The 14,147-nt window shown below is 55.5% G+C and overlaps 1 protein-coding gene across 5 annotated transcripts in view; it reads left to right on the forward strand.

Moving 5' to 3' along the window:
- The window catches only part of PRRC2B (proline rich coiled-coil 2B), a 58,621-nt gene that overhangs the window by 31,348 nt on the left and 13,126 nt on the right, over nucleotides 1-14,147 (forward strand). For 2 of the 5 annotated variants that reach the window (XM_033858886.2, XM_073805664.1), the window contains exons 14-24: nucleotides 4,066-4,282; nucleotides 4,904-6,955; nucleotides 8,344-8,540; nucleotides 9,098-9,243; nucleotides 9,837-9,978; nucleotides 11,514-11,596; nucleotides 11,947-12,132; nucleotides 12,280-12,477; nucleotides 12,897-12,983; nucleotides 13,653-13,757; nucleotides 13,912-14,104. In XM_033858886.2, the coding sequence (XP_033714777.1) occupies nucleotides 4,066-4,282; nucleotides 4,904-6,955; nucleotides 8,344-8,540; nucleotides 9,098-9,243; nucleotides 9,837-9,978; nucleotides 11,514-11,596; nucleotides 11,947-12,132; nucleotides 12,280-12,477; nucleotides 12,897-12,983; nucleotides 13,653-13,757; nucleotides 13,912-14,104 (3,606 nt within the window). Of the gene's footprint in view, nucleotides 1-4,065; nucleotides 4,283-4,577; nucleotides 4,773-4,903; nucleotides 6,956-8,343; nucleotides 8,541-9,097; nucleotides 9,244-9,836; nucleotides 9,979-11,510; nucleotides 11,597-11,943; nucleotides 12,133-12,279; nucleotides 12,478-12,896; nucleotides 12,984-13,652; nucleotides 13,758-13,911; nucleotides 14,105-14,147 lie in introns of all 5 variants that reach the window. The other 3 variants (XM_073805663.1, XM_033858885.2, XM_073805666.1) reach the window with 3 other exon arrangements.

Here is a 14,147-nt window from a genome sequence, read left to right on the forward strand (position 1 = left end):
TTTCTCATGTATTTAAGTCTCACCTGAGCTATGAGCCTCTATGAGTTTCAAGATACATTTTTATTATCGTACAGTTCTAAATGTTAGTCTGATTTTATCTTTTTTTGAGTGATTTTTTATGGCATGTTGTAAAATTTCCAAATGTAAAGTTTTAATACCTTTATTTATGTGTGTTATGGTGTTAATTTCTAATGTGGCTGCCGCGTGGTCGGATAACATGGTCTGTATGATATAGACCAGCGGTCACTAACTTTTTCTATTAATGCCAGATAATAAATATTTTAGGCTTTGAACTGCTACTCAGTTTTGCTGTTGTAGACCAAAGCAGCTGTAGACAATAGTGAGTGAATGGGTGTGTTTGCTTTCCAGTAGAACTTCATTTTTAAAAGAAGTGGCAGGTCGAATTTCACTCAAGGGCTTGAGAAGAATGTATTCTCCAGTTGGACGTGGTCCATTACATCGTGCTTGCTAATTGTGCTGTACAAATGTCTGTATCATCACAATGTTTTATCCCCTTGATCAATTACTAAGAGGTGTGTGAACATTTCCCACCATGATGTGGATTTTGTCAAATCTTGTAAACCTGTCAGTTTTTGCTTTATCTGTCTGGAAGCCGGACTTCATCTTGTTCCTTTTATCTTCTTATAGCACCTTTGTTATCATTAGTTGTGCTTTCTACCTTTGATGTCTACTCTACCTGGTAATCATTTTATTCCAGTTTTCTTTCGATTAGTATTTATGTGGTATCTTCCCCCAACTTTTTACCGTCAGGCCTCTCTGAGCCCTTTCTGGAGGAGAATATCTTTGTACGTGTAAGGTGTGTATGGTTTTATCCACTTTGAAGCTCTGTGACTTCAGTTGCCGAAGTCATTCCCTTTAGATTTATTGGGATTATTATATTCAGATCTCCTACTCTCCTATTTTATGCTTTCTGTTTATCCCTCTTTTCTGTGCTTTTCTTTTTCTTTTTTTGGTGATAAGTTTTCCTATTCTTTTTGTTTTCCTTCTACATTCTATTTCTACTGTGTGAATGGTTGCATTAAATTCTAACAGTGCTGCACCCTTGACTTCGCAAAAACTAATCAGTATCTTTACCCTGAACCTGAGCTCTAACTACCTCCTCATCAGTCTTGTTATTTTTGCCTGGAATTTTAGTTCCACTTTTTTTTTATGCCCACCAAATCAGCTATTATTTGTTGTTTTGTTCGACCTGTTCTTTTTCAGACTTGCCTGGATGTTTACTAGTTTCTTTGCTGCTTATCCTTCCATCTGGGTTCCATTTATTTCTTCATGAAGTACATTCTGTCCAGGTCTTCAGGAAAGTTGTTTTGGCAGTAGATAGTCTTCGCCTGAGAAAGTCTTGATGTCACTCTTTCTCTTGAATGATAGTGTAGCTGGGTATAGAGCTCGAGGTTGGCAGTTACTTTCTTTTAGTACTGTGAAGATAGTATTCCTTGTTTTCTGGCTCATGTGTCTGATTCGTGTCTGGGTAATCTACTGTTTTCTTTCTGGCTGCTTTTAAGATCTTCTCTTTGTCTTTGGTCTCCTGTAGTTCCTTCTCAGTATGCTGTGTCTAGGTATATATCTATATCTATCCTTACCTTATTCTGCTTAGAACTCACAGTGCTCGAATCTGAGGATGTATGTCTTTCATGACTTCTGGAAAATTCTCTTCTAATTATGTCAGATTTTGCTTTTTCCTCATTCTTTATATCCTTTCTTCCTAGGTCGCCCACTTAGATTATTTTGTGCCTTCTCATTCTGCCTTCCAAGTCTCTTAAATATATAAGAGAGCTAACCTCTGTGGTGCCTTCTGGGAAAATCCTTCAACTATTTTCCAGTTCTCTTTTCTCTCCAACTGTGTCTGATCTGCTTTTTTTTTTTTCTTTTTTTTTTTTACTGTCCAGGGAGTTTTTAATTTCAGTGACTCTGTATTTTTATTACCAGAATTTTTTCCTCAAATCTGTCATTTTTTCTTGTGTCTTATATTTTTCGTAAGTTTTTAATTCCTTCCTTTATGCTTGTAATCATTTAAAACATAATTTTCTAGTGCTTCACATTTTAATTTGTTACCTGAAGTTCTTGAGGAAGGTATATAATCCCGTGGGCTTACCATGGACTCATAGCGATTGTTTTCCACACAGTGTTCTGGTAATTTTGGATTGTGAGTTCATTTTCAGCAGAGCTTTATTTATCGTGGGGATCTAGTGTAGCTTGGTTTGAGGGTATATCCCTCCAGTGTGGTTTTATGTTTTCTTCCGCCAGCCTAGAGCTACCCTTTATTTTAACTCAGGAAGTTTCTGGAACATTCTAGGGGTATAAATCTGAAGTTCACCCTCCTGCCTCCAGACCTGCATGAAAGCTGGCATGTGGGTATGAAACAGTCCTCACGGAGGACTGTTTTCCCTACCCTAGCCCAGGGCAAGACACAAATTCAGTCATCTCCCTGTACTAAAGGGCATATATTTTTCTGATGCACCTTTTAATTGAGGGCATAGCCCTTTGAGGGCCTTTGTTTAAGCAGCATCTCAGCTGCAGCTCTCTGCCTTGTGCGGAAAAGCCCTGTCTCCTGTCCTGGGGGGCATTTAGGAGCATGCCCGTGGGTTACTAAATCTGATGGATGTGTCCCTGGCTCCCCTCTAGGGAGCACCAGCTTGTGGCTTTGGCCGTGGCTGTGGTTTCAGCTCCCTGGGGGTTTCCTGGTTTTGGGGGAACAGAGCTCTGCGAGTGAAATGTTTCATGTGTTTTGTCCAGCATTTTTGTGACAGGAGGTTTTTTCAGGTAATATGAGCTGCCATATTGTCAAAAATAGGTCCGTGTACTGTGTGGAGCAGTTCCGCACACCTTGTAGTCAGTACTTAATAAATGGTGTGTAGTCCTAGGATTCCAGAGAGGGCCCCACCATCACCTGACTCGGCCTAACTTTGTGCTGGAGTCATCTATTGATGGCATTGGAACAGAGCACTCCACAGCTGAAAGAAAGGTTACAGCCGCTGGTCTAACGCAGAACCATTTTCCTGGTCAGATTATCTCAAAAGATGGGCAGAAAAACACTGGGGGCCAATAATCAGCTTTGTGAAGTATTTGAAAAATCAGATCTTCTTTTCTCCACAGAATCTGGCCCAGTGAGAGACCTTTAATGTCGTCTGCAGCAGCCCAGCCCCCTTGTTTGATAGACATGGACAGAGGGGCCCGGGGAGGGCGGGGGTGCCATTTCCCTGACTGGTTTATATCTGGTAGGACTGAGACATCAGCATGTCCCAGTCTCCTCGGGCCAGCTAACAGTTTAGTGTCATTTGTGTATCCCCCACTGCCCTTCCATGTACAAGATGTGGAGTGTTACTGTCGAGCTTAGGGGTAGAAATAAAAGGAGCTAAAGCCCCAATCCTTTTCTGAATCTTCTTGCAGGGGATTGGAAGCAGGTAGACGCTGGCTCCTTGTCGCATGTAGGCTCCCTGGAGCGTAGCTCATCTTCCTTGTGTCTGTGCAGAAGACCTTCAGGCATCTTGCGTTGCTGGCTGACTGGCCCCCCAGCGTTCCGCTGACACCCATGAGCTCTCCCGTTTGATGGTTCCAGTTTCCATTTGCCAGTTTGGTTTTTTTTGTTTGTTTGTTTTTTGCTTTTTTGCTGTATGTGGGCCTCTCACTGTGTTGTGGCCTCTCCCGTTGCGGAGCGCAGGCTCAGCGGCCATGGCTCATGGGCCCAGCCGCTCCGCGGCATGTGGGATCTTCCCGGACCGGGGCACGAACCCGTGTCCCCTGCATCGGCAGGAGGACTCTCAACTGCTGCGCCACCAGGGAAGCCCCATTTGCCAGTTTTTTATAGCCTTCAACACAGGGGCTCTTCATCCAGGAGCTAGCATTGGACCTTACAGGTGTTTGAACAGGCCTTTCAGATAGCATGTGTGTATGCCTTCAGAGGTTCTGTGATCAGAAAGATGGGACCTCAGTGATGTTAAACAGGTGGGGTCCATGTGAGAGTTGGGGCAGCTTGTCTCCTTTGGGCCTGTGGTTGACCCATGGCTTGCTAAACGAGGTGACTGATTGGTTCTTTGCCTTCTTCAGGATTGATGAAACCCATGATGGCCCAGGATTCTCTCAGTGGAACTGGCTGTCGCTCTGAGGATCAGAGCTGTGTGCCCCCACTGCCAGAAAGGAGAGTGACCACCGTCGATGCGGCCCCTGTGTGGAGCCCCGAGGGTTACGTGGCGTTGCAGAGCAAGGGCTACTCGCTCCCCCACCCGAAATCCAGCGACACTTTGGCCACGGACATGCATGTCAGGTGAGGCGAAACTTGGTCCTGCTGACCTGGAACTGAAGGAGGGGTCTCCAGGTCCTCACTGAGATAGGGCTCTGGGAAGAGGCCCTGTCCCAGGAGATGGTGCCCCCTGGGGAAGGAGAGTGAGATAAGGATGGCCGGATGCTTTTGTGTGAGAGGCGCTGATGGCAGCTGAGGGCCCGGGAGAAATCCTGGCGTCAGAGGCAAATCCCGCGGAACCTTGGGCAGGGCCGAGGGGTGGGGGCCTCACAGGGCATGCGGGGTTGAGTGCGTGTGTCGTGGCTCCTTCCTGTGAAAGTAAAGGCGAGCTGGCTGTGCTGGCCCAGCGCCCCAGCCTCTCCGCGGACGCCCCGGCTCCAGCTTGTGTGAACCAGAGGATCCCCGGCTGCTCGCTGAGTCCACCGGCCACTGACTTCTTCACTCTCTGGACTCCAGGGGCCGCCACCAGCCCATGGCCCAGCATCTCTGAGACCTGTTTAAAGATAGAGCGAATGTTGGTGCCTATGTTTTTTTCTTTTTCTTTTTTTTAAAAATTTTTTTCTTTTTAAAACTAAACTGTGTTCAGCATGGAACCCAGGAACCAGGCTCCAATCACATTGACTGATTTTTCTGGTTCCTTTTCAGGAATGAAAGCTCTTACTCTGCCTCACCTGGAAGGTCAGGGGGCGTAAGTGCCCGGCGCGATCTCCTTGAGGAGAGAGGGGAGGAGTACTTGAGTGCTTTTGACAAGAAGGCCCCAGCAGACTTTGACAGCTGTGTCTCTTCTCAAAGAATAGGCCAGGAGATTTTGTTTCCACCCCAAGAAAATGTTCAGGAAGCAGGCGCGCCTGGGAGTCACACCCCAAACCTCAGGTGTTCCACACTGGAGCCCGACTTTGCCCCGGCTGAGAAAAAACCAGAGTATAGCGATTGGGACGTGAGCCGCCAGCCGAAGGCCGCCGACCCAGACACCAGGGTCGAGAAAGAGGCGCCCCAGGAGGAGCTGTCCTTCAGTGTCTCCTCCTGGGAGAAGGAAGGGAGCCCTGGCAAACAGCCGGCCCTGGAGCCCGAGTGGACACCAGAAGCCCGGGGCACCGGCAGTCAGCACCCGGAGCAGACCAGCAGGACCCGGAGGTCCGGCCCCATCAAGAAGCCCGTCCTGAAGGCCCTCAAGGTGGAAGACAAGGAGAAGGAGCTCGACAAGGTGAAGCCGGAGCTGGGAGAGGGGAGCGCCCGCCTGGCTCGGGAGACGGGACCCGTTTGCGAGGCGGCCGAGGACCAGGACCAAGAGAACGCCCCCGCGCTGGCCAGCGTGGCCCCGGCCGCCTCAGAGGACCGGGGCTCGGCCCGTGCTGCCTTGGGCCGCGAGGCCAGCCGGCCGGAGGAGGATGGCCAGCCCGACGGGGCCCGGGCGGCCAGCCACACCCCCCCTACCAGGAGGAATAACTGGATCTTCATTGATGAGGAGCAGGCCTTTGGGGGCCGGGGGCAGGCCCGGGGCCGCGGCCGCGGGTTCCGAGAGTTCACTTTCCGCGGGCGGCCCGCGGGCGGCGGCCTCTGTGGCGGGGGCGTCCTTGGGGCGCGGGGCCTCTATGGCGGCAGCCAGAGGAGCGGCCGCGGCCGGGGACCGCGAGAGTTCGGGCTGGCAGATGACTTCCCCCGGGCCAAGCCCCGGCGGAGGATCGCCAGTGAGACCCACAGCGAGGGCTCTGAGTACGAGGAGCTTCCCAAGCGGCGACGGCAGCGGGGCGCCGAGACCGGGGACGAGGGCGCGCTCCCGGAGAGGGAGGAGGCCGCCGGGAGGAAGGGTGACTTCAGGGAGTCCTGGAGGTCCGGCAGGATGTGCCCCGAGGAACACGGCGGGCCAGAGGCCAAGAACCGAGGCCCGCGGGTCTTCGGGCGCGCCCTCCCCCCGCGGCTGAGCAACTGCGCATATGGCCGGAGAACCTTCGCGGCCAAGGAGGCGGCCCCCTGGCCGAGCCGGGGTCTGGGCGCCTCCTGGCAGGAGTCCGGCCCCCCCGACACGTGCGGGGCCCGGCGGCCCTCAGACAGAGACTACATCCCGGACGCCTACAGACACCCCGACGCCTTGGGCACCCGGGGCTTCGAGGATGGCCGTGTGGAGGACAAGAGGGCCTTCTTCCAAGATGACCACACGGCAGATTCCGAAAATGCCGAGAACCGGCCCTTCAGGAGAAGACGGCCCCCGCGCCAGGACAAGCCCCCCCGCTTCCGGCGCCTTCGGCAGGAGCGGGAGGCCCTGGGCCTGTGGGGGCCGGAGGATGAGCAGCCCCTGCCAGCGGGCCAGTGGCCGGGCCGGCCCAGACCCTGTCCCGGGGACAGGAGCAGCACCACGGGCCGCAGGTCCCCCGAGCTCGCCTACCAGAACTCCTCGGACCACGCCAACGAGGAGTGGGAGACGGCCTCGGAGAGCAGCGACTTCAGCGAGAGGCGGGAGAGGCGGGACGGGCCCGGGCCCGAGCCGGACCCCCAGGCCGACGGCCTGCCCGGGGCGAGCACGGGCGAGAAGAAGGAGCTGGCCAAGCGGAGCTTCTCCGGCCAGAGACCCCTCGCTGACAGACAGAGCCGGAAGCTGGAGCCGGGAGGGTTCGGGGAGAAGCCTGTTAGGCCAGGTGGCGGTGAGACTTCTCCCCGTTATGAGAGCCATCAGAGTGGGACGCCTTTGAAAGCCAAAAGGTAAACCGGAAACAGAGTCCCGGGTTCTTTTTTGTTGCTGTCGTTCTGTTAGCCGGTTGTCCCAGCGGCACTTCATGCATGTGTGTCCCGCCGTGTGTCAGGGCCCCGACTCCTTCCCCCTCGTTGTGCTCCAGGAGGGCGCCTGCCCGCCGAGGCCATTGTCCGTGAGCGTCTCCATCACTGGCTCTCGCACTGCTGTCTGCTTCTTTTGTGGCGTGCTGCTGCTGCTGTGGCTTCAGAGCTAAGCCTAGAGCCCCTGCCCCGCCGGTCCCCCTGTGGTTGTGGTGCCCATCCCAGTCCCTGTCTCACGAGCTCAGCCCCCGTGTGTCTCCTCGGAGTCCAGCCGAGGGGCCACCGCCACAGAGGGGCGCTCCCTGTTCACGGCCCTCGTGAGTACCAGTCAGTCCACCAGGCTCCTTGGCTCCAGGCTGCTGCCAGGCGGCGTCCTCCAGGAACACGTGGGGCAGTGCTGGCCTCCTGGCCCCCGCAGAGATCGCTCTTCCCTGAGTGGCTTTGCTTCTCGACAGTGACGAGAAGCAGCGCCGCTTTGGGGATTGCCACCTCGACCTGGTGAGAGCCAGGCGGTAAGCGGAGGGAGTGAGCTGCCTGAGGCCTGCTGAGCACGTCTCGTTTAGAATTAGAGGCTTTGGTGGGTGGTGACGATCGTTGCTCGGTGTCGGCTCAGTGCCCAAGCCTGGCCCGGGATCAGGGCACGGGCAGACGCTGTGCAGCCTGCATTCCTCATCGTGCACAGGCCACGCCCCAGCATGCTGAGGAAGACCGCTTCCCACCTCCCAGCCTCCTTAGAATTCAGGGCACCGAAGCCTGGCCTGTAATTAATCCGTACCCCCAAAGAAGGAAGCACAGAAGAATGCGGGTTCTTTTAGGTGTCCATCTAGACTAGCTTTCTCGGCCCCAGATGCCAAGACTTGGCTTTGCTTCTGATTTCTACCCCAGTAGCTGGGCTGGCGGTAGGGCGAGGCCTGGGCTCCTCTCTGGTCAGTCTTAGGAGAGGAGCAGAAAGTTCTGCAGCCCCTTTCTAAGCATTCCCCCTTCTCCCTCTCCCTCTCCTTTCTGTAGCCCTACTGGGTTTGGCACACAGTGGGAAAGGACAGAAGTATCAGCCCTGGGAAGGGGCTGGGGAGAGAGCAGTTTTCCCGTGGGCTCTGCCGTAGCAGTGGTGCTGGGGCAGCCTCCACACGGGCTTGCAGAGCGCGCTACCGCCAGCAAGCGGCTTCTGCTGAGCGGAGGGGACGCTGAGAGGCAGTGACAAAGATCAGGGCGCTGTGCTTGTGTGCGTGCTGTGCGTGCATGTGCAGTTTTTCCTTCTCTCTCCTTCCCCAGCCTCTGGTCACTTCTGAGCTAACGAGACCCTCCTTCCTTTGTAGGTCCCCGGATGACACCTTGCCTGGAGGTCTCGGCTGCAGCAGTGGGAGCGGCCACTACACGCTGGAGCGGGCAGCCCATGCCACCTCTGACATCCCTGAAGCCTCCTGTGAGAAGGCAGAGAAGGAGGCCCAGCTGGCTGCCCAGAGGGCAGGCGAACAGGGAGAGACCATGAAACCGTTTGACCTGAACTATGGAAGTGAGTGTCACCTCACATCTTCAGGGGGAGAAGAATCCGGGCCACATGGGGAGCCGTGGCCACCTCTGTGGGTTGCCGGGTTTGCCCTTTCACTGAATATCTTAGCTTCTGGGCACGTACTGGGTTAAGAGCAAAACAGAAAGGATTCCTGCCTTCATGTCGCTCACAACCTTGCTGAACCCCCATAACAGCCCTGCAGTGTCCCAGTTTTAAAGATGGGGAAGCTGAGGCCCAGAGAAGTTGAGTGGTTTGTGCAAGGTCACACAGCTGGTTAGGAGCGGAGCTGGGACTTAAGTATGTCTGTCTCCGAAGACTGTTTTCTTAACTGTAGCCTCTTTGATTTGAGGTAACACTGTGTTAGAGGGGCCGTGAGAAGGGTGTAGAAATCAAAGCTGGGTTTCCTAGACCCTGGTGAATATGCTGAGGCCCAAGCCAGCTAAGAGCCTGGCCTCTGAGCTGAGCCGGTCCTTAGAGATCAGGTGTCTGTAGGGTTGGGTTATTCTTGGCTCCCAGTAAATGGAACCACTCACTGTCTTTCCTTGTGAATCTTGGTTCAGATGCCGGCGTTGAAAACTGCGGATCCAGCCCCGGAGAGGAGGGTGAGGTGGGCTCTGTGGTGGGGGAAGGCTTCATCGAAGTCCTGACCAAGAAGCAGCGCCGTGTGCTGGAGGAAGAGAGGAGAAGGAAGGAGCCAGCCGTGCAGGTCAGGGCGCGAGGCGTGGGCGGGGCCGGGGCGGACGGGGCTTCTGAATCAGGCCCAAGACAGGAGAGGAAGAAGGCATGTTTATTAAACACGCACTGCCTTCCAGGGCCCGCTATCCCCGTGGCTCCACGGCAGCAGATGGTGTTAACCCTACTGTCCGAGAGGGGGACTGGTCCGGGGTGACACCCGCCGAAACAGGGCCGAGCAGGACGCAGGCCTCCATCAGCCCCGAAGTCCATCCTCCTTCCACTGTGCTCCGGCCTGAGTGGGACGAGACTCATCACCCTGGGAGTCACGAGGGTTGGCGACTCTGTACTCGAAACAGAGTCGGGGCCGAGCACTGCTCACTTGCCCCGCAGTCCCAGGTCACAGCCCACCGGTCGCTTCCGGGGGCGGTTTGGTTGGCACTGCAGTTCCCACGTGGTTGAGTCTTGGCTGACGCTGAGGTCTGGCCGTAGCGCCGCTGGCTGTAGCGTCACTGGAGCAGTTTCCGGGGGTGTGGTTCTGGTGCCTGGGATAGTCTTCCTGGGGAGAGCTTGTTATCCTTCACGTCTGAGGTCGAGGCTGGACCGCATCACCTTTCTTCTCCTTAGGTACCTGTCAAAGGCCGAAATCTTTCCTCTCGTATTCCTCCTCGGTTTGCGAAAAAGCAGAACCACCTGTGCCTGGAGCAAGGTGATGGAGCTGTGCCTGGCAGTAGCCTGGGTACCGAGATCTGGGAGAGCAGCGGCCAGGGTAAGAGCTCGGGGTCTGGGCCCAGCCGCTTGGCCCACGGCCGCCTCACCGGCTCGGGGCCTCTTATTAGGGAGCATCCTGCTTTGGGGCCGTGAACGCAGACGGAGCATTACCTGTTTCCTGGCTTCCTCTGCTGAGTCAGGGTGTTGGATGCCATCTTAGCACCACGTGCTGCTGCAGCCTCTGAACAGATGTCAGATTTTCCCTGCCTGAGATTTGGTGGAGAGGAGAGCATTCCATATCCAGTGATGGGAAAGGATGGCCCCCACCCCCGCCCAGCTGAGGTCGCTCGGGGAGTTGGCTTGACTCTGCCCACACCAATTATCCTTCCTTCTTCCCTTGAGGAAGAGCAGCAGACGACTGCTCAGAACAGGAGTCCAGAAGCTTTCCTGTCTGTGCTGTGTGCTCTTTCCTCAGCAGAAGGAAGTTTCTGTCAGCTCCTCCCCAAATGCTGTCTTAGGTTTGAAACCAGACTAAGGTGGCCTTTACCTTTTAGAAAATTTGTTTCCCTGAAAAAATTTCTTACCCAGTGCTATTTTTCTGGTAATTTTTCATTTTATAATACAAAACCATTTAAATTGAGCAGATCCTTCTTGAACGCCTGCTTTCGGCAGGGCCCTGCAGGGTGTACAGGGGGAGCTCGGAGAAATCATCCATTTGCAGCTCTTTTATTCCAAGCAGCCGAGGCTTCCAGAGTGAAGTGACAACCTCAGAGCCATGTGACGAACACCCAGGAGCCTAGGTTCTGGGCCTGGTTCTTTCAGTTTTACCTCATGGCCTGTCTTCACGTTCCTGGTTAAAAGCTTGCTTCCAGCACAGTGCAAAATAACATAGGGAAATAGGCAACTCTGACTGAAAGTACGATAATTTTTAATAAAATCTTGGTCGGTCAGTTTGGTTGTGAGAGTGGTGCGTGTCATGGTATAAATGTCCAAAGGTACTTACCCGCCGTGTTGCTCAAGCAGAGTGGGCTAACTCCGGAGTCACGCTCTCCCTCCAGGATTCCGCAGCATCTCATTGGTTGCTCAGACCAGGGGTCTGTGGGTGACTTCAGAGGGCCCCTGGATCTTAAGAAGAGCATGTGAGATTTCATATGCACACACAGGGTCCATGGCTTTTGTTGGGTTCTCAGGGTGGTCTGTGAGCTAACAGAAGTTGAGTAACATCAGCTTCAATTTTTCAGAGACTTGTAGAGGCGCCAACGTGTAGAAATAAGTGGTTTATGGCAGAAAGCTTCACTGCAGCAGAGGTAGTGATAGAGCGTTCTAACTGGTGTGAGTGAAAAGTTGCTGGTGTGTTTGGTAGGGCACATTGTCAGTGAAATCACAGGAAGCACGTTTACCGAGATCCGCCTGAGGATGTTGGGAAGTCGGGTGAAGGTATCAGACCAGCTCCTCTTTCGCTAATGGGTCGATTGCGGTGGGAGCGGGGGCGGCTCAGAGACTTGGGTTTGTGTGAGCGGCGCCTGTGCTTGTATTTCTGGCTTGGTTGTTCCTCTTCGACGTCCTGACTCTCTGTCTCTTCCTCCCTAGCAGCCCTCCCCATTCAGGCCTCGACCGGCGACTCCTGGGCCAAAGCCGCCACTGCCTTTGCCGGCACCGAGCCCGGCTCTGCCGAGGTGAGTGGCCGCCGGGCGCCAGGCGCGTGCTCACGTCCGCTGCCGTCCCAGAGGCCCGCCCGTGCTCTCCCTGGCTGGGCAGTGAGCCTGGCTCGTCACTGGTCTGCAGTCTTGCTTTCGGATCTGCGGGAGGGGCCTGTGTGGGAGGGAGGAAGAGCGGAGATGGCCAGGGAGCGGCACCCACCCTGGGTAGGCGGCGTGAGGGCCTCTCCTCGGCATCTGGCGGTGGTCACACGCGCAGTGGGTTTGTGGTCTCTGTCCAGGGCCCACGCGTACCTGTGATCGTGGGCTCGGGCCGGGAGACGTGTCGAGCGGCCTGAGCTCTGACCCTCCTGTGTCCTGCACAGCAGGGCTTTAAGAGCAGCCAGGGAGACAGTGGCGTTGACCTGAGCGCCGAGTCTCGGGAGTCCTCAGCGACCTCCTCGCAGCGCAGCTCCCCGTACGGCACTCTGAAACCGGAGGAGGCGAGCGGGCCTGGCCTGGAGCCCAAGGCCGATGGCCACAAGGAGCAGACTCAGAAGCAGTCGGAGCCGAAGGTAACCTGGGAGTCTGGCTCTCAGGGGCCGGGCTGGGCGGAAGGGCTGGTATCTTTTGTCTTCTTCCCCGACTCCTGGTCCCTTGGAAGCTGGAGATCAGGGTCATTTCCAGGCTGTGTGTCTCAGCTTCTCTGCTTTTCCATCAAGGATTCCGAACAAGGCTCAGGACAGAGCAAGGAGCACAGACCAGGCCCCATCGGCAATGAGCGGTCTCTGAAAAACAGAAAGGGCTCCGAGGGGGCTGAGCGGCTGCAAGGGGCTGTGGTCCCCCCTGTCAATGGGGTGGAGATTCACGTGGACTCTGTGCTGCCAGTGCCCCCCATTGAATTTGGAGTCAATCCAAAGGTGAGGCTTTGATTTGTTTTCTTCTACCTGTGCCCCCCCACCCCGCCCCGCACCTTTGGTGCTTGGAGAGGAAGGGGGGAGCTTAGGGTGGGCTCCTAGAAGGAGCGGGGACATGGGCGCTGGCAGTGCTCCAGGGGAGCGTGGCGGGTGGCTTTGCAGGTGAAGAGGTGCTGTGAGCTACGTTCTCCGTCTCCCTGGGACACCAGGCAGGTTCTCAGGCCGAGCAGGGAGCCGGGCAGAGAGAAGGGGGCGGCCTCCTTTCTAGGGCCTTCGGGAAACATCTGGCCCTCTTGGTCATGTGGTGAACGCTGCTCAGTGGGTGTTTGAGTTGCTGAGACTGTGGATCACAATAACGTGGGTCTCTGACAGAAGGTGAGCCACAGTGATTTCTGTGGGCTTTGTTCCCTTTTTTTTTCCAGGACTCTGATTTCAGCTTGCAGCCCGGTTCTGCCTCTGGTCCCGCGGGGAATCCAGTTGTCAAACTTCAGGACGCGTTGGCCAGTAACGTAAGTCTGTGCTTCCACCTCCAGCTCTGTCGTCCCCGTGCCAGCAGGCCCTGGGCAAAAAGAGCCTCGTGAGGTGTTCCGAAACCAGAGGGGGCGAACCAGCCACGGCTCTGGGGTTGGGCGGACGTGGTTTGAGTCCTGATGCTGTCTCTAGCTAAGTTACACGTCCTTGAGCAAGTTGTTCCACGCTCTGGTTTTGTGAACTTAAAATGGGAGAATGTAACTCCTAAGGTCTGGTTTATCTGGCACTTTGTGATTTAAAACCTCCCAGGTTCTGTGGTCGCACATGTTTGAGAATGCTGCACTAAACAGGTTTCTTTACTCTGAGGTTTCTCAGAATCCCCGTATCGTGCTGGTGGGCGCTGGGCACTGCAGGAGGAGGGCCTAGCAGTTGCATTTCCGAACATGTGTTACCAGGACCTCTTTTTCACAGTTTTTGGGGAGGGGGCTGAGACAGGACCTGGTATCTCCATGCCACGTAGCGGTGCCTGCGTACTGGCAGTTGGCGGGGATGAGGGAGGCTCTCCACGGCCTTCTTTCGAGAGAGTCGGTGGAGGCAGCCATTTGGAGGGGTCTCGAGTGCACACGACCAAAATGGAAGGCGCGTTTGGACACGTCGTCTCGCTTTCTCTGGGCCCGTCAGTGTCCCGTGGTCTCCTTCCCCTTCAGGCTGGGTTGGCACAGAGTATTCCCATCCTCCGGCGCGATCATCACATCCAGAGGGCCATCGGCCTCTCCCAGATGTCCTTCCCCACCGCTGACCTCACTCTGAAGGTAACACTGGCCCCGAGCAAGGCGGGGCCACCGGTGCCTTGGCTTGTGAAGGGGCAGGAGCGGGCGGCCCCGCCCACCTCCCCGGGCTTAACTTGTGCTGTCCGCTGCCTCCCGGACGGTAATTTTCGTCTCCCCCACCTCCTTGCTTCTGAAGATGGAGTCTGCGCGCAAGGCTTGGGAGAACTCACCCAGTTTGCCGGAGCAGAGCTCTCCAGGAGGCACTGGCTCGGGCCTGCAGCCCCCATCCTCCGGGGGAGCCTCCAGCGGGGTCACCTACAGCTCCTTCGGTGGGGTCTCCATGCCCCCCATGCCCGTGGCCTCGGTCGCACCTTCTGCGTCTCTTCCAGGTATCTCCCCCGCGCGCCAGCTCAGGGAGCCTTCTCCATTCAC

This window comes from Tursiops truncatus, chromosome 6 (assembly GCF_011762595.2).
Source record: "Tursiops truncatus isolate mTurTru1 chromosome 6, mTurTru1.mat.Y, whole genome shotgun sequence".
In the NCBI taxonomy this organism is placed as follows: Eukaryota; Metazoa; Chordata; class Mammalia; order Artiodactyla; family Delphinidae; genus Tursiops; species Tursiops truncatus.